The sequence below is a fragment of the Stegastes partitus genome, unplaced genomic scaffold (assembly GCF_000690725.1).
Source record: "Stegastes partitus isolate 25-593 unplaced genomic scaffold, Stegastes_partitus-1.0.2 Scaffold82, whole genome shotgun sequence".
Classification (NCBI taxonomy): Eukaryota; Metazoa; Chordata; class Actinopteri; family Pomacentridae; genus Stegastes; species Stegastes partitus.
In genome coordinates, this window is record NW_007577813.1 from 137,400 (window position 1) to 164,352 (window position 26,953).

General features: G+C 43.3%; 1 protein-coding gene across 1 annotated transcript in view; it reads left to right on the plus strand.

The window, feature by feature from the left end:
• Positions 1 to 26,953, plus strand: part of cnksr3 (cnksr family member 3) — a 32,977-nt gene continuing 6,024 nt past the window's right edge. Inside the window, exons 1-5 of the mRNA XM_008276866.1 lie at positions 1 to 225; positions 16,477 to 16,640; positions 20,476 to 20,678; positions 22,205 to 22,292; positions 25,953 to 25,994. Coding sequence (XP_008275088.1) covers positions 174 to 225; positions 16,477 to 16,640; positions 20,476 to 20,678; positions 22,205 to 22,292; positions 25,953 to 25,994 — 549 coding nt within the window. The 5' untranslated portion in view covers positions 1 to 173. The remainder of the gene's footprint in view (positions 226 to 16,476; positions 16,641 to 20,475; positions 20,679 to 22,204; positions 22,293 to 25,952; positions 25,995 to 26,953) is intronic.

Genomic DNA, 26,953 nt, shown 5'->3' on the forward strand with positions numbered 1-26,953 from the left:
TCATGCGGGTGTCCACAGGAGTTTAGAGAGTGAACTTCAACACACACGGACAGCGCCGAGCTGCTGCGAAGAATGTGACAGAAAACATTTTTTTTTAATTTCCACATCAACGTCGCTTCATTTTGGTTTATTATTTTTTGTTGTTGTCTCTGATATTTGTCCTGCGGGAAGACATGGAGCCGATAACCAAGTGGACGCCGAAGCAAGTTGTCGACTGGATGAAAGGTGAGTCCGAAGAAGCACTTTGTGTGTTATTTACATTTTTATTTTTCAAATATTAGCGACTCCAAACGCTCCTCTGGTTTTTTGCTCTCGTCGGTATTTTCCAGCCGGTTTCGTTGAAACTGCTCCTGTGTGACAACATACCTCCACCGAGCCGTTTAACAATGGCTCTGCGTTTTCACTTACAGATGTTAGCAAAGTGTCACTTAGCTAGCTGGGTGAACCTGCCTGCTTAAGATAATGCTTTAAACTACATTTTTTAATGGGATTTACACACAGTTATATTTATTAGTTTTATTAAACACCACACTATATTTAAATACTTGTTTAATTCAGTCCCAAATATGTTAGTTTTCTAAAGTTTTTAAGTCATAAATCTCCAAGTCAGTAATACAGACTTGGAGGTTAGCCCAAGGGTCTCCAATCTAAAACCAGTTTCGCTGTGAATGAGTCACAGCCTGTACTTCATTATCTATTACTGATGTATACTTATTGTTCTGTGGACCCCAGTTTTAAAATCACTGTGCCAAACTTTTATTGATTCGAGTGGTTTCAGTCACTTTCTGCTTCTTAGGATGTGTCCCTATTAATATCCTCCTTTTTTCGTGCTCTCTCAGAGGAATGTTAGCTATGATCGTGACATCACTTCACTTTGAAGCTCTCCTCAGTCACAGCGTAGGTATGCCAGGCGAGGGATGTGGTATGTGGAGCATTGTTTGAAATAGTTGCAGTGATATTATTCCAAACACGGAGGCAAGTGAAGTTTGTGTGTACATCATACAGCAAAGTGAGTCATGCCTTGTTTATGTGACCAGTGGTGGGACGGAACTCTCTCTGAAGGACTTTTGGAAACTTTCCCAAAGCAAAACTAAGGTGATTTCCATGATAGACTCCTAATGTGTAACTCATCCCAAGCTCTATTTTTTAAAATAACTATTACAAGTGAAGTGGCACATTAACTGCTGATTAAGGCGCCTGCCGGTGCGCGTCTATAGCTGGGAGTTAAAGGGGATTGCGGAGGGGTTAGTTTCCTCGTGTCCTGTGAAAAGAGCCCAGCCAGGGCAAACATGGATGGAGGATTAGTTGTCTATACAGGCCCCATGGCTGTCAATCTCCTGAAAACCTGACTCAGCAGTTGTCTCTGTAGGTCCTAACCATTGGATTTGCAGACTCCTGCAAACACAGTGAAAGTGAAGAACTCATGGGAACGTTCCATCCACACATTTCACATAAAAACACTGGATGCTGAAGAAGGGGTCGACTGGCTCGAGACAATTCAAACCAAATTATAGGTCGTGGGTAAATGCTAGGTTGTCCTGTCATTGTTGACATGTTTAGACTTATTTAGAAGCGGTTATTGAAGTTTCGTCTTTACACTTGAGATTTAGCAAAAGTGGATGATGCAGGCTTTTGAGTCCAGCCCCGAAATCTTGCTTCCCTCATTGTGGTCTGGCTTGGCTAAATAACCATTTGCTTTAGTTAGAGGTGTTGTCAGTGAGTGTACACTACAATTACTTTGCAAGCGAGTGGATCTGCCTTTAAGCAGCCAGAGCCACTAAACAAATGAAGTAAATTTCAAAATGCAGCGCTTGCTTTTTGATGTCATTTAAACCATTTCAATGGATTGGTCCTGCTTCCAGCTGCGCAACGCAAGTCTCAGCGGATGTTGTCAAGAAAAGACTTGGTGTTGTCCTCGCTGACCGCTGCACAGTCCACAGCCACATCATAGCATGTAACCACTGATGCTGTTTGACTAAAGAATAACATCTTGTAATCCTTTCATACCTAAGCCAAGCAGCATTAAACTGAAATAAAAACCTGTGTCAAGAGCTGGGTCGTGGCCTCATGTTGACCTGATCACACCAACGGCAAACACGAGCGTTTGTAGAGTTGTTGTGCGTGTGAGACAGAAGTCGTATTACAGTACCTGGAAGCAATGCATGTAGGCCTTTGCTCTTGTTTGCCCCGGGTTGTTTTCCTCAGTAGGACAAGGACTGGCTCTTGTGTATTGACTGTTCTTAATCACTTGCATTGTTACAGGAGATCAAGTGGCGGTTGGTGGATGTTTATTGCCAGTGAAAGGGCGTTTGATTCTTGCCATTTAAACACTGTCGTGTTTTTGTTTGGGGACTGAAGATGCCCTGAAGCACATTTCCTTCAGCATAAGCTCTGATCTTCCAGCTGGACCTGTGGTGTCGTGTGATTGGTATGCCATATGTCATGTGTGGGACTGCTCACCCTGGGGGAAATATGCACTTTGGTAATGAGAGGACAGAGGGTAGGACACAATGTATTTTCAGGCAACACTTTTTTTTTTTTTTAGCATTTTGTGACGCTTTACAAATTAAATTAGGGTTAGACTTGAGTGACTGCGTCCAGTGACATTAATACAGTGACCCACATACCCATGTTCGCAAAGTCAAAAGTTTAAATCAGATGCTGCAAGTCATTTTCCAAATATAGTCCTGAATCCACATGCTTGAGTTGAGAAGGGTTGGCAACATTCAGGGAATGTTTAGCTCCGACTCAGCTGAATAGTTTCTCATTCACCAAATGCACTTTTTTTTTTTTTAACTCCCCACTTGTCCACTTTGTAGTTACTGGGGCTGTGACTTCCAGCTTTTAACAAGGCATCCCAGACATGTAAACCTGTGCAACTACTGTCTGACTGCATGGCTTTTGTCCAATTCTTCAACAGGTCCAGGCTTTGCAGTTCAGCACACACTGGATGGCGGCCAGCCTTTTCTATACTTATATACCGGCCTAATCAAGTTTCAAAGTTCTGAATGTGGAAAGGTTTTAGGCATGTGAATTTAAGTGATGGGTTTATTTTAAGCAAGAGGTCATGATTAAAGTGGCCATCTATCAGCTAACCCTTTCAGACCCTGTTTGCTGCACATTTGTGTCTTGTGCGTGACCATCACCCACAGCTACAAGTCTGGCCCGAACGCTTCGATGCACACTGAATACATTGAACCCCATGTTCAAGGGTGTTTGATGTCATGTGGGTGGAAACAGTAGTAGCGAGGGTGTGTGGGTGAGCCTGTACCATGCCTCTCAAGTAGCACCAAGGTGCCAAGTAGGCAATTAGCTTGTCAGTGAGGCGACAAACACGGGCTCAGTGTGCTTTTGTCTTTGACCAAGTATGTGCCTGGAAAAATAACAGGAATGTGTTTGAGTCAATACATATGCTGAGTGACTCTACTGATGGGTGCATTTAGTCGCCTTATCTGTATAGATGATAGCAAGGTGTGGGCAATGACGGCTAATGATCCTTATCTGGCTATAACACAGACTTCCTAAACAGCAATGTGAGCAGACGCTGTGCAGACACCTCACCCTTATTAAGGAATCCGCTTCCTCTCTTGTAGTGCTGGCTCTATCGGGCAAGTGGAGTTCTATGTTTGGATAACCACCACAGGCATCATTAATCCATTTTAGCAACCCTTATGCTGCAGAGGCTGTGTGTCTATGCATCAGGGAGAACAGGTGTCAAATTAATCCAAACAAGTTCTCTAAGAACAGCGGAAATCTGTATGCCCCTTCGAGCAGCCTCACTTACAACAGGAAGTCACGAGGTGAAACCATTTATCCAGCTGAACGCCTTTCTTCCGTCAAAGTTTAAACTCATTTCTTTTGTCAATAACGAGTTTCCAGTCACGAATTCGTGCGGCTTTTAAAATTGACCTATTGTGTTCCATTGATGGGAAGCTAACTGTGTTGCTTTTCCATAGAGAATTGCCTTTAGAGTTTAGGGGAAGTGCTGTAAGAGGATTCCCCCTGGGGAGAGGTTACTGAAAGGCATTGCTGGGGTTTCGTCGCTGTTGAACCCTCCGCGGCCTGTTTCTCACACGGCTGAGCGTCCCAGCCTTATAGCCCGAGGAGCTCCAGCATATGGGGACTTCTCGAAAAGTCATCAATTGTTAATGGGACTGTTCTAATGTAGCGTTGAAGAGACAAAGACCAAACAAGACTATGCATTTTAATCAACGATGGAGTTTTCACACATTGGTTAAAAGTTGCTTTCCACTTAAGCTTCAACACCATCTGGAGAAGGAGTACGCAATAATCGATTTCAAATCAAAATTGCAGTTTGAAACGATGCAATCAGCAAGTTGCACAGGCTACAATTTAGCACATACATTCTGCAGCGCATGTAACTCAGGGTTTATTAACTTTATATTATCACTTTTTTAAATTGGTCGCAGAATGTGCAGTACTTTGGTACTCTGAGCCATGAATGACCTACATATTTCAGTGTAAGACATTGTTCACAGAAAGGTCCTATGAATTTGCATAATTTAATTTATTTTTATTTCATTTATTTAACTCACAGTTGCAGCTTTTGGGATAATCGTTCTATCTTCTATGCCGCTCAATCACAACATGCTGTAAGCAGTTCAAATCATTACGTTTTAATCTTACAGTTTTGATTGTATCTCATGTGGGTATGCTGCATCTCATGAAATCTATTACACAGTGACTATTGAAACAAAGCATTACTTTAAATGATAATGCAAATTGCAGTATCTGCCAGAAAAATAACAACTGTTTCTCCCTAAACCATTCAGCCCTAGTTCAGACAGTTCAAAGGAATGATCTTTCATGTGTACATTTTATAGGCGTGCTGATTTTTATCAGCAAACCAAAGTCAGTTTTCATTTGCATATATATCTAACAGGTTTTCTCACATTGCCAGCAGAGGTGACTGAGTGTCACCTTATACCCTAGCCAACCTGGGCTAGACCAGTTTGCTTTTCATTCAAATCTAAAATGTGCATTGCAAATCTCCCAGATGATCTCAGCTTAGTAGAACCTGCAAGCCATTTGGCCTCGGTCTTCCCTAAGAGCATTGGCCTGTAAAGTGCCGTGCTTAAGTCATGGAAGTGAAAGCTCCAACCTGAGGTGGTGCAGTGGGCGAAAGTGTAAGTGCAGGTCACATGTTGGCTGACCTCCAATGCAGGGATGTCAAGCGTATGCCCATGCTGACTGGTATGTAATAGGAATGCCTATATGCACAATCTTGGAGCGCATGTAGGCACAAGGTTTCAATAAATTAAAGTCTTAGCCGCACCAGTTCCATGCTTGTGCAGTGATTCCAACTCAAAAGAAAAAAAAGGAAGTGTGAGGCTGCGTTGATATTGCTATCAAAGCACTGCTAATGTATTTATGCTCAAATAACCACAGAACATGAATGGAATGTGGTAACTGCTGTTTTTTTTTCTTCCACCAAACCAAACCAGCAGCTCTGTGAATGAGCAGTCAAAACAGGTCACACATGTCCTTTGTTGCATTTGGGGCCACCAGTTGCTTTTAACGGATTTAAAATCCAGAAGCCAGTCAGGATGATGGTCCCTCTCGCCGACCAAATGCACACAGAGCTCTTTCACTCCGCCACCTGCTCACACTGTAATGGAGTGTAATGTCATTATGAATATGAAGTGAGAGTAGTTTTATGAACTGTTACCCACTTTTGAGTTTAGCTGGGCACTTGGGCAAGTGCCAAATCAGAGCTTGTTCAGAACATGTCCAGACTTGTAGACCTTTTCTCAGTCCTCCACAGAGACTGACTGGATTCCTGTGTAGCAGTTCTCACAGTTTAAAATTGCCATCCCTGTAGGAGGTACAATCTTATGACTAAACAATTAAATATTTTGCTTACTTTCATTTTGCATTTTCTGTTTGTATTTGCATAATAACTCTGCGCAGGTGTCACATTAATATACCACACGGAACGATTGTAGGTCTCACGTGCTTATATTTGTGTTTTCACTTGCCTGTGATCTCTGTTTGAGTCTGTCAGCTGTCTTTTCTGTGGTTACTTTACAGAGTGCTGATAGATAAGGCCACTATAATGGGCTAGCCTGTGTTTTCACAGCATTGATGGTGCACTGATGAGCCCCCAGGCCCACTATCACCATGGCTTCATGTTCCCCGAATGGATGGATGGATGTGTTTATTTTAAGCAGGAAACTAAAAAACACCTGGAAGAGTAAAAGAAAGCTGCATGCTCTCTTTGTGATTGTTTGTATGTGGTTTCCATGTGGATGTACAGCAAATAAAGGTTTGTATTATACTGTTATTGAAACGTCATAAAGATAAATTGAGACAATCGTGCCAGGTTTCTGTTTTTATCTGGCTATGGCTGAAAGTTTTGCACACCTGCAGAAGATTTCTTAACTTTCTGGCCATTTTCCACTGGATTTCCCAATCATAGACCTTGCATTCAAGAAAAATAGCCATTTTTTAAAAACTTTCTTTGTTCTCAATCAATAGTTAAGGCAACTAGTATACAGGTAAGTTATAGGAATACTTGTCAGATCCCTGCCCTCGTTGTGTGCTTCATTTTACTGAAACTCCTCCTCAACCTACTGACCTTAAAATCTGCTTCCCCTTTTTTTCCTTTTTTTTATTTGCCTAGAGACCAGTACTCATCAAATCACATGACATATCGCAGCTAAACCTGGACTATAAGGCTGAAAACCAAAGCAAGACTCAAACAAACCTTTGTTGTTCCCCGGATTTCAACCGAATATGTAGTACAAAGGATATTAGAGCAAATGAGGGTTGTGACTTTGTTGACCGAGGGAGTGGTTGCTCCTCTTTGAGAGAATTCAGGACCTGAAGAAACAATAAAGGAAAGATTCTGTTGATCCTTTCTTTATTTCCATTGGTGCAAACACCTGGGAAATCCTTGTTACCTGCCCTTCATCTCTGATTGTATGCGGCGTCTTATTTTAGCCGCCTCCAGTCAGTAGCACATTTATTATTTATATGAGCGTGACTGTGTCTTTATTGTGTCTGCCATGGCTGTGACAGAGATCCACAACAGGTGCTGGCAAGACGACAAACAAACCTCACCTGCAAATGGCCGACGCGTATTTTTAATTACAGAGACGCGAGTGAGCGTGACTCAGAGGAATCCATTGTTGGCTTACAGCGCTAAAATGAAATGTAGGGACCCCAAAGCCAGAGAGTTGGTAGAACACAACATACATGTGGGTGCGTGCGTCATAGGTGCCCTGTCTTGGCCTGTGGGTGACACACTGTCATTCACTGCTATCTTTCATTGCAGATTACTCACCCTCACCCCTCGCAGCAGGGAGAATAGGATCAGCTGCCTGCAGCATGTAGGCTGGGTAGTGATGTCTTTCATTGGATAATTGAAATGTGCCTCTCTGTTGTATTAAGAGAGAGTATGAAGCGTCATTCGTCTTGGAGGAAAGCCAGTGACTTCTAGAGTCATGTTGATGTGCCGTCTGTGATATGTAAACATGTGCTCGCGTGTGTTTCAGTCATTTTTATTAGACCTAAGCAGAGAAGATGAGCTAGACTAATGATGCTCTCAGTCTGTTTGACCCGTCTCCTCTTCCACTGACCTGGACACAAGCCAACCATAAATTATTGGACTGTGGTCTCTGAGTCTCACTCTCTCCCACACACAGCCTCCTTCAGGATCTGTTAAAACCTCCATCTCCCCCCCCGCCTCCCTACCCAACCTCTTCCCACTTCCCCTGTCACTATAGTAACCCTAATTTTATTTACAGCCTCAGACGGATCTTGTTGACGGCCATTGTGGCTGAGGGGGTGACCACCAGTAGCAGTTTGCGCTGCCACAGCAGAACGCTGCAGCTGGGTTTTGCCGGGTTAAAGAACACACTCAGACATGCGTGTGGACCAGCCAGGCTGAGAAAGAGACCTCCGCTGTGCCGGGGCCAGAGATGGACCCGCTGTCGGTTTTCATCGAGTAAATCCTCTGCTTGGCTTGGCAACTGAGTCTTTCTTTCTACTTTTTTAGCCACGCTTTGTAACAAGATTTGAGGGGGGGGGGATTTGCCCTCCGGGAGATTTATGGCAATTAGCAGGTTCTTATCCAAAGATGCTTATGGGGATCTACATTAGGAATGTAGCGAGTGCTACACTCAACCATACGAGCCACTGGGCCAAACTATCTTTAGTTTAATTAAAGGCTTGTTCTGTCTGTCGTATCTGTCTGTTTCATAAGAGCCCAGGAAAGCATTGTCATACAACAGCGTAGCACAATGGAAGCAAAGTTAAATTTGGTTCTGCTAGAAAATATGCCCACATGCAATAGTAGTAAGATGGCAGGCCCACTATTCCCATGGCAAACTAAATGAGTGGGACGCATTTCCTCCCCCAAACCTTGTACATCTTTATTGTGGTTTCCATAGGCAGCTATTATGGTGCTGGTAAATTGGTCTGTAATCAGCAAGCAGGGCCACCCTGGTCATACACCATACATGTGATGGGAAACTACTAAACTTTGCTGTTCTTTCCTCCAACCTGTTTGTGTCTCAGTGGCTATGACTTTGAGGCCAGGTTTACTTCGCCAAGTGTTAGTTTTCAGTTTTTTTGCCATCACAAGTCTAACTCTTGCTTTTGTTTCTGCACTTCTTCGCCTCTTTTCCCTACATCTTGGTCTTTTTTGCACAGCAGGACAGTCTTTAATTATAGTTTTTTTCTCAGGCCAGTGATGTATAGGTTGCAACAAAGTGAGTGTTTTTGAAGTCCTGTTGACACAAAAACACTGCTGTCTTTTATGCAACATCCCATAGTCACTCTCAGGCCACACACCGTGAGTGTCCTTATTATTTTAGGATTGGACACCTATTTGATTAAAACTGGAAAACACTAAACCACCTTGAATCACAACACGGACTCTATTTATTGTGTGGTGCACTCTCAAGACACAAAGACTGTGACTATATTGGGATACTTGTCAAGAGGCGGAACCACAACAATATGAACACTGGAGGGGTCAGGGAAGCCAAAGTATTGTGGTGGGTGGAGATGCTGGAATGAGACGGAGATGAGAGAGAGGAGGGGAGGGGGGAAGTTGGAGACATTTTTGAGGTCTTTGTTGCTTTCTTTAGTGGGTGTTTATGCTAGCGGTAACGAGCTGCAGCATGGACAGGCGGCCGGCTGGCTGGAGAGTGATGGGTATTTATGTTGGCCTAAGAGGTTATTGCTCCAAACCCTACACTTACCTGCACAAACTATTACTGGTAGTGGCTCATGTCTTCTTCAAGAGAGACAAGGCGGTTTTGTATGCAGTTCTGTAAGCTTTGTCTTGAATGTCTCTGCGCTGATCCGTCCATAAATATGTCATTTATCTTTATAAGTACACAAGTCACCGATGTTATGACTGTACGTTGCAAGATTTTACACCAGACTTTGACATGTCAGAGCTGGAAGAGCATAGGTGTAATTAATACCCTTAATAAGGACTGCAGTACAATTGGGTGTTGAATTTCAGCACCTTGACATTGTATGTTTTGGCTCATTCACGTGGCTCAACAAATCACCTGGAAGAGAGCCATCATTAAAGGAATAGTTTTTAGAGATTCACTTATTTGCGTTCTGGAAATTTTTTTTAGATAAACAGGTACGAACACTCAGACTAAGTTAGACATTTTGTCAGGCGAGTCAAAAATTGTGAAAATAGGTGCATTCCTCCCATTGCAAAAAAATATAATGGCTTCATTAGGCAACTTTTTCTTTATAAGAGTAACACTGCTAATCGTCCTACCAATCAGAGTCAGATGGAAGCATCTCGACCAGCCAGTTAACCTGTGGACCTGGAGACTACAGCCTTTTCAAACTTGATTTAACAAATATAAGCAAATACAAGCCTTAAATTGACTTCTAAGTGACAGAATAGAAGCTATCTGTGTTGTTGGTGTTTACATATATCATTCAAACTAACAGCGAATCTCCAGTATCTTGTGAATGCAGCTGTGTGAGGAGTGCAGACCTCGCAGAAGAATTGTTAAATGGAACAAGTATTGAACTAATACTGGCCAATTTTTGTACAGGAGGGAAATCTGACAAGAAAAAAAAAACTAAGTGATATTTCAGCTGCAAACTCAGTGACCCAGTAAACCAGTTTTTCAGATTTCTTTCCACACCCTTAGTTTAAGCAACAACTGTTTTGGTTTTCTGCAGGTTTGCACAGACACTTGCTATTGTGCCTGCAGCAGTCTGCTCATTTCTTCTTTTTTTTTTGTCTCCCCTGCTTCATCTTGTTTTTTCCTCTATCTCTTCATCTGCTTGTGACTAGAAGTAATCTCGTAGCCAAAATACCGCTCATAACTTCCTGTGTTCCTCGGCTCTGACCAGCATCGCCTCCAGACCTGACCTCTCCTCTTACCCCAGTCAATATTAACTAGACTGTCCACCCCCCTCCACCCAAACACATTTAAACTTAGAAATCCGTCAAGGTACCAGCCATGTGACTGGGGTTGTGTGATGCTAGAGGTGAGGACTAACTGAACCCAAGGGCCGGCACTCATGCTTTTCTGATGTGATCCAACCACGACAGCCCCCTGAACTTTGACCCCTTTCCCTCATCAGTCATCGTCCATCACCGTGTATGAGACAGAGCAGCTTTTGTCTCCTGTGGACGGACTAGCCTCAGCTGCTCCTTCTCACTCAGAAAGCCCACTCGGGACGTGTCGCTACTATTTTGTCGTTGTCTGTCTTTAAGATTAGGGTACATGAAGTGAAACACTCTTTGTTAGCTGGAGGAAGCGGCGATAAGATTAAAACATGGGTTGCACACACAGGGTCACAGGCGGTTTTGCGGTTAGAGATAGACGGTACTAGCACATGCAGTCCTGGGAATGGACTAGCCTGCATGTTTGCAAGAACATTTCCAAAAGTTTTTTTAATCTGATATTTATTCTCCAAACCAAACTTCTCACAGTTCTAATCGTTGAGGAAACAAACGCCACTATCTTGAAACACTTTGGAGAAATGCTGTAGCTGATTGAAAACCTCTAAAACAAGATAGGCCTCTTGCTCCTGAACTACGACTTGTTGAGGAGTGAAGAGTCCCACATAAAGCAACACTCTATACTGTCCACAGATGAGGACACAACAGTCGCGACAGAGAGATGCAGAGCATCATTGTGTAACTCCTATCCCCTGTTCCCAGTGTGTGTACAGGCTTTGTTGTTGTCCTGTGAAGTCATGCATTAGAGGATAGCTTAGCAGTAGCCGAGAGGAGCTTTTTCTTTCTTTTTAATTACAGCACGGCCTGGTCCAGCCAGAGACCATTGTGCCAGAGTGCTGCGAGTTCCCACAATGGGGCTGCTCAGCGGAGAACAATGAGTCAAATTCCTGACCGTTCCCCACAGGTTCAGAGGCCGGGCTGACAAATAAAGACAGTGGAGTTACAGTGGCTTTGCTATTCTACACCCAGTAGCTTTCCCACTGGCCACCCCAGTGGGGATATTGGTTTGTGTGTGTGTCCCTGTTTGTATGTGTGTGTCTGTAACAGGGTGGCTGCAGCTCCCACTGGGAGCACAGGGAGGGGTTGAAAGATGGGGGAGGGAGCTTGTTTGGCTCTTTCTGTAGGAGGTGAAAGACTGTTCACTCTTTTACTCGTGTAATCAAACCCCTGAGAACGAGAAGTTGGCAACCAAAAGCTGCACTGAATGCATTGTTGATCAAAATTGATCAACATTTTTCTCAGGACAGATCACTGAGCTTGTGAAGGATGTCATGCTCAAACCTGTTGGCGGTCCCTTTAATCACACAAAACAGTGGGTCCTGAGCGATCGTTTGCTTGGCCACTACCCTGCTGTGTCGTCTTTTGGTATGGATGGGAAATGTTGAGATTGAGACAAGAATAAACCACCCATTTCCAAGAGGGAAGATTCTCTTGTTTACATTGCCAAAAATGTGTGCTTACACAGCCTTTAAGTAGGCTGCAGAACTTGAAGGACTCCAACTGTGTCTAATTCCATTTGGGTTGTCCAGATTGTCCAGTTCTTGCTTGTCCAGCTGTCCAGAAATATGCCTGTTTGAGCATGTTTGTCCATACATACACTGAAACGGTTGTGTTGCTAACCTGTTCTGCACATAATCACTGTTTACCGAAACTCAGCCGGTGGGTGGTAAGAAAGACCCCACAGTGAACAGCAGGTGCCACCCTTGGAGACACGCTGGCATGTGCCAATCACTCCCTGCACCGTGTGATTGATCACAGACCGATTTACTTAACATCGTCTCTTCTCCCTCAGAAATGGATAAAATATGGGAAGCTGCTACTGTTGTCAGTCGGTTTGCATTGAATTACAGCAATTTGTCTCGCTTACAATGCTCCTCTGTTAGCCCATTCATAGCAAAGTTTTTTGATGTGCTTGAATGACTCCCTGGATTCCTGGGAAACGTTCTGAGAAAGTTCGGCTGTGGGCCAAGGGACAAGTCATTAGATGCAGATCCAAGAATTTGTTTAAGGTCTTAGTCCTGTGAGATAGGCCATTTTATAAATTGTTTGCAATTTTAGCAGGAACTCCTTTTTCGTCTCAACTGAATTAAAAAAACAAAACAAAACAAAGAAACCTAACACACACATGGAGTTAGTTGAGGTGTTCAGAAGTTAAAATGTGTTGATTTTGATGCGGAAATATTGTTTAGATTTTAGAAAAGGATGAAAATAATCAATCACAATGTTACAGAGCCCACGATTATGTGTTTGTAATGCAATTTTTGTTGTTCAGAATCCAAAGAATAATAAACATTCGTGCTCGATACCTGATCTAAACATCAATGAGCCGTCAAAATGAATAGAATTGTTTATTTTTCAGTTTAATAAAACCTTCTAAACCCAAGCAATTCTCTGGGTGTTTCTTGCTCCTGTCACATTTTTTTTTAACTTACTGTGGGAGCATTTCCCATCGCAGTAGTTTAAATTGAAACAGCATCAAAGGACTGATGAAATAAGATTTTAAGCTTCGATTTGAGCAGGTTTTCTGACGGAGCAACATGTCCCTCATTAGTAGTTGTCAAAAAGTGAAAATTCCACCATTTCTGGCTCTGACAAATGGTAGACGCTAGTCTTTTAAACCTCCGAGCCGGTTTCTGGCTTCAGAGGGTTTAACTAACTGAGTAATCATTTTGACTACGGTTTGGATTTAGCTATTAAAATAATACAGTGCATTTGGTGGGTTGTGCAACTTTTTAATACTTTGTAATTTACAATTTTACTAGTCATGGGCAGCTGAGGCTCAGATGGTGGAGTGAGTTGTTCATTAATCACGGGGCTGGTGGTTTGATCCCTGGCATCGCCTCATGCCGAAGTGGGCAACACAGAGAACTCGTGATGGCAGAGCTACAGTAGACAATAACTTCTGTTTTTAAAATACATGAACTACTTGAAGTCATTTCAGAAACTGACGAGCCGTTTTTAACTTTTTTAATTTTATTGGAGTTCATGTGTGGTATTTAAATTTAACACTAATATTGACTGCGTTTGTAATCAAAATGAAATTATGGGTGCAATAAATGTTTGCCCAGCTTATTAGCAATGCAGCTGCAGTTGACATTGGTTCTGTGCCTCTGCTTCTGTTACACCCACTTGCTCCGGTTTGAGGATATTTGCCAAGTGGTTCGCAGAGGCCATAAAACTCCTCCAAAGCGTTTCATCCTGCGCAGGCTTTTGAAAAGCATTCACACAGTCCTGCCCGCCGCCTCCCCCTTCACTCAATTCACAATAACGTGACACTCTATCTCTTTTACTGGTTTCTCTGCCTTTAATGAAAATTGATAGCCTCGCACACATACACACACCTCAGCAGCCATTGATCGAGAGGCAATAAATGTTTTATAAGCCCAACTGTAAGGACACCCCTCTTTTATTCAGAAGGTGTCAGTGGCTTGGTCCAGAGGGAGGGATCGCTATGCTGTGCTACTCTTCAGGCCCCTGAATTAGTGAGAGAGTGATGCATTTTCTCTGTAGTGCACATTTACGCTATTCTCGATTACCAGTGCGAGTTGGAGGTGCGAGCTAATGCAGATCAGCTTGCAATGCAGGAATAAATCTGTCAACTCTCTGAAGTCCGACTTCTAGGATCAGGGATAGAATCGATAGGAAAAACTTCTGAATGAAAGTGAAAACAGCCTTTAACAGAGGATCGGTTATTCATCCATTACTTAAAGGATACAGACTCATTCCTCCCACCATTTCTTTCCAGACTGTTTTCCAATGTGTAGTCTGTTTGAATGATATTGTGTGGTTTCAGAACAATTGAGCTAAAAAAAAACACACACACACAATTGAAGTTCAAGCAAGTCTTATTGCAGCTTAAACCACAACTTTCCCTTGCTGGTGATGAAGACGGTGGCACCATTCCACAGGAAATGCCTTTTTAACACAGCAGGAAGGAGAAACTTCGCCCCCTCTATATCCCATGTCTTTGTTTTCATCTAATCGCATTAAGTGACTGGGCCAGTGTTTGTATTTGGCTTGTGTTCATGTCAGTGTGGGCTCAGGCCAGCGCTCGGTTCCTTTCTTACAATTTGAACTGGATTCCCCTGCAGAACGCCGGCGAGTCGGGGGTTAAGCTTAAAATTCTCTGAAGTCTTGCCGAAGAATTAGCATACCAAGGAATGAGAAAAATGTAATGAGCCTAACTGGATTTGACGTGTGTGGAGGCTAATGGTTAACAAGTCATGATGGATTTTCCCTTTGATTCGCTGGAGATGACTGGAGCGCTCACATACAGTTTCTATGAGAATGAAAGTGCTGTCATACGTGAACTTTGATGTCATAACGGAGTTTTAATGGCTTTGAGGATTGTCCTTTTATAGGTGGTACATCCATCCCAACAAAAATGTTAGAGCTAACCCTGAATGCTAACTAAGTCAATAACATTAAAAATTCAGGGCAAGTACACACAAAAAAACAACCTCAGGTAGTCTGACACTGGCAGTTCCCCTCATTAGGACTGTGCCTGTGCAGATTTGACTGAGTCACCAAACAACCCACCAGCAGTCATCGGATTCAAATGTTGCTGAGTTCTGATTGGTGTGTGGAAGTACGTGACGGCACAGTTTTCGAACTGAGCTCCGCCAACTTCAAACCAGATAGACAAGAGGAGAGAAAAACCTGAATGCTGAAATGTGTAATATGAAATAGCCAAACTATTCCTACTTTAGTTAAAAATAGCATACTTATGTAGACTGCCATCACTTATAATTAGAAAGCGACTCAGAAACTAAGTTTTCAGCACCTTTGAATAATGATTAATAATTGGTTTAAACCTTTATTTGTATTTTATCTGTGCTTTCATGTGGCAGCAGTTAAAAGCAGCTATTTAATGCAAGATATGTGCTTTGTATACTCATGTGGTCTTAGACTATTAACTTTAGCTCTGTAAAACATTAATTTTCTGGTTATGTGCTTACAGCTTGTCGAGGCAGCCCTCCGATACTCTTAATACACGCCGTCTAATCTTATTTGGCCAGCGCTGACTACGATATGGCACACACACACATAGAAGTATCCTTGCCTTTCCTTTTTTTATACAAACTGTCAGCAACAGATGCACAGACTGTCAGACAGGCATAAAAATATGGGTGACCACAGAACACACCCAGTGGGTCTTCGCTCATAACTTCATGCTCCACATTTTGTATGACTGCATCTGCTGAAGTCACATGTGGCTAAAAAGTCAAGCTTTTTTGCAATTTGAATGTCAGACTGAACCTAACCTCGTCCCATCCTGAAGAATGTTATTCGTGCGCCGTGGTCTGAAAGAGTTGGGGTGTCTTGCAGCTGACGGGTCTTTCAGAGATGCAGGGCGCAGGGCCATGTAGCTGCAGCTGCCCCCTCTCTGTGTGCTCTTTGATGGGGGGAGAAAGATGGCGTTTACTTCCACACCCACAGCTAGACACACACAAAAACACACACAAAGGTTCGTTTTTCCCCCTCTGTTGTCTCAACAGCACTTAATGGTCCATGGAGGGACACATGTCATGCATAGGAAGGGCATGTTTTGTGAGTTGGTCTATTGTAATGTACAGTGCATAACTCTACAACATCAGAGGACCTCATTGCAGTGCTGTTCAGTTCACAGTATATGAGTTGCATCCTTGTAGGTTCAGTAACTGCAGCAGTTTGTAGTGTAACGGTCAAAGTTATTCGTTATTGGAGCGCCACGTAGCAGCAAGGGGACACCCCTGATACGCCCTCATACACTACACAAATATAGCAATCCATTGTTTAGCCATCGTAACAGACTTGGTCTAGACCGTTACTCTGTTGATGGTGTGTTTACCTAGCAAAGATAGCTGTCCCACCTGTTCCTTATCTGTGCTCTGTGTACACACGTGTAGTTTTGTTTTGCAATGGGGTAAAGAAGCTTGTGAGTGAGAACAATGCACTGTTGTATTTTAAGGTTTGCTTAATGACTCCTTTTGTTTTCCCTTTCCATCATGTCCGTCCAGGTTTGGATGACAGCTTGCAGCAATACGTTAGCAACTTTGAACGGGAGAAGATCAGCGGAGAGCAGCTGCTGAAGATCACGCATCAAGACCTGGAGGAGCTCGGCGTGGCCAGGATTGGACACCAGGAACTCGTGCTGGAGGCCGTCGATCTTCTCTGTGCTCTGGTCAGTAGATCTGAATGTGGCTGATAATGCAAGAATACTAAGCGTAACTGCGAGAATAGACGTCTGGATGTCCACTAAGGTTTTGTAACTGTTGGTCACTGACCCTCCCCCTCTCGCTCTCAGTGTCCACATTCACTAAAAACTCAGCCTGTAGTTTCTGGTTCGGCAGCTAAAGGAAGCAGCGATGCAGAAGGGCTCATCATTTCCCACACAGCTCAGCAGGGTGTGGAGGCACCACAGCACACGAAGCAGCCCGGGGACATTGGGGAGCAGCAGTATCGCTCAGGGAAGGGGAGGATCAGGTCTGAGGGGCCTTGGGCTCTATTTGGCAGTTTGAAACTATAGGGAGATTATTGGAGGCAGTTATCATGTAGCGAGAAGTGGCAGTTTGATCTGTTGGATAGATAAGCTCTTGTTCTCTCCACTCTTCCTTGGAACACACAGAATACATACATGTGTTCGTTTTTTGATCTCAAAAATAATGACGGAAATATCAAAGAGTTGGTTTTAGTCTTACGGCTGCTTGCTTCTGCACACCTGCGCTTCTCTCTTGGTTCATGTCAAGATCCCATATTTGGCTCCTATTAGTCACTTTGGGAGACAGCTGACTTGCTCTCTATCATCGCAGCTCCCAGAAGAACTTCCAACCAAAATGCCTGCTTTCAAGCAGCCAGCACGAATAGAGTGATGAAAAGCATCTATGGTCCAACTGAAAGAGAACCAGGTTTTCCAGCAGATGGGATCGATTTAGAGTTTTATCACTTCCTGTGCCGTAAAAGTCCCATATTGTGGTCCCTGCGTTTTGATCAGTGTCAGCATTTCTGTCTTTATGCTCTCTTAAAACGCTTTACATTAATCGTTTGCGGCGTGTTTATTTTTACCCCGAAGAAACTTAAACGTTCAATCCTTCCTCTCTGTGTCCAAAAAAAAAAAAAGTTTCTTTGTCGTTCGTGTGTCCCATCACTTAGCTTGCTTCTGGTAATCGTTGCTTGGCTCCTTTGCGTCGGGATGAGGTCACATGAATTAACCTATTATAATGTATAGTGTGGAATGCAATAAGTAGCTTCAACCTTGAATCCAGTGCTGAAGGATGTCCTTTAATGACCAAGGCCCAGACAAACTGTGTACACGGTAACATTGTCAGGGACGTACAAATTTCATTCATTTCCTTTAATGCAGTTAAGCATCAAAGGGTAGAGATGCAAGATAAGCAACCTCTCCTCTATCAGTTTACAGTGTATGCTCTACCTGCAACCATTGGAGGGGACATATGGAAACACTTGGCACATAAATATATCGCTTTTTGTTTTGATAGATTTACTCATCATAGAATCTGTACCATATGGTGCAACCTTTGGGCCATAACCTCTTTTACTATCGCTGTAATCAGGCCCAGATTTTTGTTCACCCCTAGAACCTTTCGCATGAAGGCAGTGAAATCTCAAGTAGTGCTTTTCCAAATAAAACGTGCTATTAGTTTGTAATCCTGTGTATATGTGTGTGTTTGTATGCACTGTCCAGTCTTGTGCTATGTGGAGAGGAAGTATTTGACACGTTGTACAATCGCCCACCCCCGCCTTTTCTTTGGAACATTGGACCGGGAATTCTGGACTCTGAGCAGCCTTTCACCTCTGATTGAAGCAGTGCAGCTAAATGTTTTTTTTTTGTCCATTCGGGGTTTCCTTATTAAGAATGAGGTCTCAGCCTTCCACTGGTCCCATGGGAGGAAGTGAGGCCCCCGATTCAATTAGCTTTAACTGAGGCAAGGTCACTGCTACCAACAGGAACACAGGCCACCAGCACCCGAAACCCCCACATGCTCTCCCACTTCCCCTCAGTTTCCTTTTTTTTTTTTTTTTAAATTTACTGTTAGTTTAAAGATTAATCTGCTGTTGATTTTCTGATATTTAGAAACATATGGAGGATTTCACATATCACGTTACCTTTGTGTCGTTTAGCAGTTTTAACCCTAAATCACAATGATTGATGACCAAACATGCAGCCCCTTAACTCTTCAGAAAACACTCGTGCTTTTCTTTCAAGGGCTATCAAAAACAAACTGCTGTCCAGGGACAAAGAAAGAACATTTCAATTAATTTTACTGGACTTCTCTCAGCCTTGATGCCTTTTGCAGAGTCAGTGTTGAAACCCAACACTTCTTTATTTGCTCTCAGACCCCAGCGGCTTGCTCGAAGACCAGCACCTCACGATATTCGCTCACACATTTGCTGTATCCAATTGCCATTGAACATACAGTATAACAGATCAACTATCCTCATCATGGGCCACAGTGCTGCTGTAAATGTTTTTTACTGTTGCCTAGAGGTGCATCTGTCTGAAGCTATAACGTTACGCTTAACCTTACTTGGCACATTCCAGCAACATGTACACATTCTCCACGTCTGCGCTACAGACAATGATATCTTTTATAGTTGATCAATAATGCTTGCGGCGAAGGCAAGAAGCGCGGTGTTGTGATAGCTGTTCTCCATTGTTCCTGAGGACATACATCAGTAGATACAGTAATTGCTTGAAAGAGCCCCAGCTAGGGCTCACTGAGGGGGGAGAAAAAGGTTCTAACATCTTGATTTTAGATTAGCTGGGTGCCTCGAAAAAGACAGTGAAAGAACATAAATTTGGCTTGAAGTGTTGTTGTGAAAATGAAAAAACTGTATTTGATTGAAACCACAGATTTTGCTGGTTTTTAGCTCAGCTGGCAGTGTGGGACAAAAGCTCACTGGACATCTGTGGGCCAGTCAGAGCCACTGCGACTGTGTGATTAGCCTGCTAATGAAAAAGCCAGGAGAGGTGTTTGATTTGGAAAAAGCTCACACCGCCTTTTGTGCTAAAGTTCCACTTTGACCGAGTGAATGGCTGAATGAGAAACCAAACCATCGAATGGTCTCTTTTCTTTCTTTCATATATCCCCTGATCGTGTTTGCGTATCTTTAATCATGTTTCAACAATCCATTTCATGTCAACTGTGGCATGAATAAAGCTGTCCACAGCTACTGTTTGACTAGTCCAATGATTCCAGTGTTTCCTTGGGGACTGAAATGAGTGAAATCATGTGTATGTTTTTCGAACGCATGTTGGAGAACGGCAGTGGAATAAAAGGAGACACTAACCACTTGCAGATCCCCTTTGTTGGTTGCCAAACACGTGCTGTTTTACTCTTTGCAAAGCATATTTAGCTACTGGCACGTCACACATACAGCAGCACTGCTGGCAGCGATGCAACACCCTGTAAGCTGATATTTACCAGCACAACGGCCAGGCTATCCTTCCCCCTGCTTACCTATAGCAAACACATTATTCCAATTTTTCAATCACACCATTGCAAGACTTTAAAGCACGCATTCTAAAAAACTGTAGCAGCTTAGACCGCTGCTGTAGTTAATAGCTGTTGAGTCCTGTACTTAGTGACCCTTGTTGACTCCGAGCATGGCTGCTTTGTGCTTGTGAATAACTTATAAATCGGAGGAATGCAAGGGCAGGAAACACCCAGGCTCAAGAATGCAAACTTTGCTCCGCTTGATCGGAATCAGGTGATGGCACGTGCACACCCTTACTGCACGCCCTACAAGAAATCTGCACACTGGTGGGGGAATTGCATGCCTATGTTGTCCTCACGGAGAAGTGCACTTAAATCATATCTGTCAAAGAAATGATTGCAGCCATTCATTACACAGGAAGCGACTTGTTTTCCTGGGGGAAAAAAAGACTCCATTGTTTAAGCACTTACCTCCCAGGTCTAGACAGCGTTCAGGGTTGTTTGCTTTGATCTGGAGTGTGATTGTCATGAGTGTGCCTTTTCTTCTGTTTACTGCTTCAGAACTACGGAGTCGAGACCGACAACTTAAAGAACCTGGTTGTGAGGATGAGAGCCGCAACCAACAGTCTACACATGGCCACGGCCGACCGCAGAAAAAGCCCCGCGTACGATGGAAGCACCTCACGGAAGCCACCCAATGACTTCCTCACCTCTGTGGTGGAGCTGATCGGTGCGGCAAAGAGCCTCCTGGCTTGGCTCGATAGGTAATAACACTTGATTGCTACTGCTTATCAGATCAGATATCAGAAGGGCTGCAATTAGACCAGCACTTAGACGAGCTGCACAAAGGCAGATATCACACTAGTTTTATATAAAACATCATTTCCCAATATTTGACATATGACTTTTTTGCATTCATGAAATGTTTGATCTCAATTGCAGGCGGGGAATAAATCGTTCCTGGAGTGGTAGTGACGATCCAGTAGATACAGGCATTTTTAAAAACCGCCCTAACCAATGCATTTCAACTTGACACTGTGTACGGTTTTAAAACAGACACAGAACCCCCCCGTATGCTGACAGGAGCTGGCAGAGTACTCTGTGCTCTCCTGTTGACCTGCTCCAAAACACATTACGCCATAAAAGCAGAGCATATTAAGCAGGTTGCCAGGATTAAGTGTTAGCTGGCTGAAATTAAGCTTCTCTTTTTGTGGCGGGCTTGGCTTAAGCAGGTACAGTGATGTCATGATAGTCAGTAAACGGCTGTTATGAGAGCAGTAGTAGAGAGCAGAGTCGTTCTGTGAGTTGGAATCTAATTGATGACATGAATTTGCATGTTTTTATGTTGTTTTCTTTTAAAGAAATGTGACTCAAGGTTGCGTCAGCTCTCCTGTCAACACGTCAGAAGCCACCATTCATTTGTGGTTTCACACAGGATTCAAATCACAGTCTCCCAAGTGACAGTCCTCCATCTAAGCAGACTTTTATTTACTATTGATACTACCTCATCTGATTAGTAAAAAGCCTGTAACTGCTTAAAATCTACTGGCTTGAGTCTGAAAATAAAGCCAGCTGGAGGGGTAGAAGTCTAGCTTCTTTTCAGACCATTTGAATTAAAATATGCTGAAAGGTTATAATGGATTTGTTTGCCCCGCAAAAGCTGCGTACTGATACTGTTTAATCATTTTTCTCTTGTTTTAGTTTAAGTGTCAACACAGTGCTATTATCAAATGATGACTTATTTGTGCATCAACAGTTTTACTGCACATTGGTTCAACAAACAAATCTTATTACAATCAGTGTCAGGGGAGCTAATGGCGTCGGTTTGGGTAGTCAAACTACTGGAAAACATCTACTGAAGCATTTCAGACAAGTTAGACTATAAATAAATTTGCATACTATTCTGTTATCTTGTGTTGTCTAATCACACAACAAAACAGACAAGGTTAACTGTTACTCGTATTACTTGATAGCTCCAAGCCAGTTCTCTAGTTCTAGTCAGCCTCCAGTTTAGTTTTATTTTTTTCTTTCAGTAGTTACCTAATATAATTGGCCACGATGACGTATTTCAAGGAAAGCAAAGTGGTCTTAGGAGTTATTTTAGAAATTGTAAGTGTCTGTTTTAGTGAAGGGAGAAAAAATGGCACTGGAATAGTGACATTCTTCACTAAGTGTGTCTGTGGCTAGTCATCCAAACAGCAATCTGATCGAGTGTAACAAACTTCAACACGACTCCGCGGTCCATCAATTGTTTCTGACGTTCTCTTTTTCTTTCTCTGTCCGTTTGCAGGACGCCTCTTACAGGGATCAGTGACTTCACAGCCACCAAGAACAAGATCATTCAGCTGTGCCTGGAGCTCACCACCACAGTTCAACAGGTCTGCACGCTAGTTATTTTAACAGTACACGTGTAGCTAGCCCCCGGGAAGCACACGCACACACACACAATAGCTTTTTTCCACTGAGCACATACCGGCCCTGGGGCACAGACATGCAGGATAAAGTGCAGGAGAAGAGCGTTGTGGGAAATGTGGTCTGGCAGCCATGACATAAGCCTGAAGCCAGCAGTCTGAGCACATTATTGCAAATGCTGATGTTTTTCTTGGGATCTTTTCCTCCTCATGCTGGCTAATGAGGCGGCCCCCTTGGTGTGGGGACGTTTAATGGTAAACGTCGCTTTTGTGTTTCTAGTTTCATAAAAAACCCGCTGGCGTTCTTTTAAAGGTGGCTGCCAACATTCCCCAGGCTGCCGTGCTCCTTCAGCCATGTGGTTCCTGTTTTTGCTTTCTCCGAGATGCTCGCAGCGGGAGACCAAACTGTCTGCGAGCAGTTCCTGTGTGTAGGTTTAATGCAGAGACGACGAGCTGGTTCGTCTGACTGTCAGAAAGATGGCTAACCGATAAAACAGAGCATCAGCATACATCTTTCATATTCCACAGCTTTCTGCAGAGAGTTGCTCGAGCGTTGCATCATAGTACATTTAGCAGTCTGCGTCTGTTAGTTTCATGCAACTAGTAGTGGTTGGTCATACATATGTTTTGAACAAAGGGAGCTGGTGAGTGGCCTTTTCTTCACTATCAGTCTCATTAGCTTGTATGTACAATCTTTTAGCCCTTAAGGGTCTGTCTTAAGATTACCACGGTAAGAAACTCATTTTACACTAGCGGTGAAAGTGGCTGCTGTGACTGCAGGTGTCATTTTTTTAAGGGTTATTGCATCAAAATAAATTCCTTTCCCAGAGTGCCTATTTCCTCGCCAGAGTCTGGGATTTCAGCGCCTCTGGTGATTTACTGTGGGTGTCTCGGTCATGGTCATCCACAAGAAGTGGGGGTATACATTTCCCACACTGCCATGTGAAGCCGAGAGGTTATGGCACAGAATAAACTCCTGATAGGTGCTGAAAGAATTGAGCGATTAGCTTCCTTTCGTTGCTGGAGCAGGGATGCAGTTTGGTCTGTTAGTTTTAGAATCCTCCTTTATACGTTAGGGAGGATTGTTTCCAAGTCTTTCCATTATTTAAGCATCTAAACTTGCACACAGACTTAGAAGACTCCGGACTTTATAGCTCGTTTGTTTGGATCGTTTGGACTCTCTTTGTTTTTCCTAACGTGGGCCCGCATACGAACTACCGGTTAATAAAATATGTTGCACTGGAGACTGCTGCAGTGATTAGTTTTATGATGGGGGAGGACGGCGTGAGGTTTGCCCAGGCCGTTCATGAACTTCAGCCAAGAATTAGGGCTTTTCAGATCACACAATTTATGTGTTCAGCCTGAATGAAGCCTGTGTGTACACACACAATGGGGCACGGCCATAAAACTGTGAACGCATCACCCATCTTGGCTGACCCATCAGCGTGGAGGTCGTTCGCTTTCAAAGAACGCATTTTTCATCGATCCCCCGTGTCTTTTGTTCGTGCTTCCCACCCCTCAATTGTTGGATGACACACGAAGTTCATTCCTGTCTATTTTCGTAGTAAAATAGATTCCATTGTGTAGCTTAAAAAGTGAAATTTATCAGACGCATCCATCACATGAATATCAGTGTGTCACACAGCCGGGTCTGAAATATTGCAGTCCATGGCTTTTATTTCCTACTGGTGTAAAAGCAGTCCAGGTTCCTGCACTGTGCCAGAACCCTTCTCTCTCAGCCACTTCGTTGCTTGACCATGCAAATCCGCTCTGGTGGCAGATCAAAGGCCCAGAGAGCTGCACACATAGTCATCTGATCCACACTGGTTGTGGGATCAGGTCCATAATGTGAGGGATCAGTACACCGAGGGAATTGTCCCCCAGCCTCTCACAGTGCTCAGTTATGATCCGGCCCCCGTCTACTACGACCACTTCAGTTTTGACAAAGATATGGGATTACTTTGGATATCACAAACAGACCTTAGAGAGATTATCTGTGATATTGTTTCTCATGACTTGATACTATGAAATAAGAGAAAAGTTCTGTGAATGTTTAAGCTCGGTGGGAGACGGGCCAGCACATGTCTGCAGCTCATAATTATACTGTTTTGTTTCATGACCTCTAAACGTCGAAATATGTATTTTTAGTTCATCCCTCTTGGCTCAGTCAACAGTGTAGTCATCCAAACATGGGCCATTCTCTAAAAGAAATATGCAGTTGCTTGTTTACACAGGCATAGCCAAATTCTTTCTGAAACCACCATATACTCTTGGCTGACATTAGAAAATACATTGTATGGAAACAGGATTCAGGGACCAATATATGTCAAATAAAACCCACTATTATTCTGTTTTTTTCTATCTTATGTTTATATTTGCTTTAAATTTTAACCTAAATAAGGATATGCAGCAAAGCCACATGTCTGACACTTTACAAAATGAGCTTAGTCCTCCAAACAAGCAGTCAAACATAAATGGAAAAGAATATTTAGAGACCATAGGATGCATTCAGCTTTGATGTGCAGCCATTGCTCACAGCCACAGACGGTCATGCAAATCTTGTCAATGCAAACAAACCAACAGGATTTCAAGCCAAGTGCATTTGAAAACAGACGCTCCCCTTTAGCCCGGTGGAATGTGCAAGCTATGGAAATATGGAAAAACTTGCTCGACCCCCCCATTCGCTGTCTGCACAATGGATTTACAAAGACCAACAGAGCTGGCTTTGTATATGGCACATGCCTATGCACGTCACTAATACCGTAAGGGCTACAACACCAGTTTTCATTTATTTTGCACGGACAAAGGATTGTGACTTGTGAGGGCTCTCAAGAAATAAAGACTTGTTTCAGTAGATTTCTTTGTGCTGCCTGGTTTTGACAGAAGCATTTCACCTGTGTTTTGACGGATGACTTCTCCTGGGGTATTCCCAACATAGAGTCAGTTCTATAAACAGGCAGGGGCCTCCCACAGTCACTGTGAACCCCCAACCCTCTAACCATGGCCTCTTTCACCACCAACAACACAGTTGTCAGGGGAGGCTGTTGCCTCAGCTGTGTCAAGTCCAGCTGCACGAGAGCTGCGTTGGGACACTTGGAAGGGACTGTGGACAGTTTCCCAGCTGACTTTGCAGATTTCGTGTTTCACCCAAGATCACAGTTATTGTCTCGTTTGACTTCCAGAGACCTCTGGCTTCACTAGCCCACCCACTTGTACGCGTGAACAGCAGCAACGCATCGAAATGTTTGCAGAAAACCAAAGCACAACTTGGAATAGGGACTTCTGAACGTGATCACGTGTTTTACCCGACTGCTTTCCACTGTGTTATGTGCACATTTTTACTGTATGAGTGTTCATATGGCATTTACGTTCCAGTATAGTAAACTCTACCACACAGGGTATTATGCAATTATAGCGTCCACATAATTTAGGCAAAGAGGTCATTTGAAACTAAAAGCTGTGTATTTGTGGCTGCTCTCCATTTCTCTCAGTTCTATATGGGGAGTTGTGATTATATCGTATTTACCCAACCCCTATACTTTATCTCTCTCTAGCCATTGAATAACCTCTTCCCTGTTGTTTACTGCTCACCAGCCTAATCTGTCATCACTGTCTTCTCTGCAACAGGACTGCAGCGTTTACGAGATGGAGGAAAAGATTCTGGAAGTTGTAAGTATACCGTATCTCTTCTCGTTGCTTCCCATAAGCTCAATGAGCCCCAGAGGTTCCTAAATAGTGGGAAAGCGCCTTTATGTCTTTTTACATAGAGATTGTGTGACATGCTCTCAGCGGCAAGGTCAGTTTTCTGAGTGAAAAGAGCAGACGGGTCTATAGGATCGCAAGCAGAGGAGGCAGCTCTAATACGCCCCTGCCATCAATCAGCGTTTCCTGTTGCTGACACTCTCCAGACTCCGTGGGCAAACACTAGGCTTCCTCCAGCACTCTGTCTCTCTCTTAGAAAACCCAAGTGAAGCCACAGTCGTGCCGTCTTTGTTCTTTCCTTTGTTTCAAAAGGTTTTTCCTGAAGGATTTTCCTGCACTTGTCTTGTTGTAATCTTTTACCCCCTCCTTTTTGCGCCCACTTTTTTTTCTTGTTCTGTTTCTACTTGCATCTTATTTGTCTTTATCTTCATCCTTTCATTGTTCTTTTGTGAGTCTCTCTGTGAGCTCAGATCTACTTAAAGTATACACCAGTGGTTCACAACAAAATGCATGTGCCACAGAAAAGACCCCTCTAATGATGACAAATTACAGTTTTTTGTCCTCATAAGCAAAGGGACAAAGGAGGGGTGTGTGCACGCTGATTTCAGTGTTGTGCGTCCGCGAGTACGTTCAGTTAATAGCACACTAATGGTCCCTCTTAGCCCATTAAGCCTTGCAGTAAACTTAAAAATACACAGACAGAGGCATGTACACAGGAAGAAAAAAAACTGATGAAGGATAAGGTATCTGTGTTATGAATGTCACGAGCAGCAGTGTAACCTGACTAGTTCCAACCTGTAAAAACACACAATAACCGTTCAGGCTATTATAGGAACAAAAGACATCTGAGGATTTAGCACACCGCTTATGATCACAGTGAGAAGTCTATTAAAAGTCTTGTGCTTCCTAATTGGTTCACTGATGCA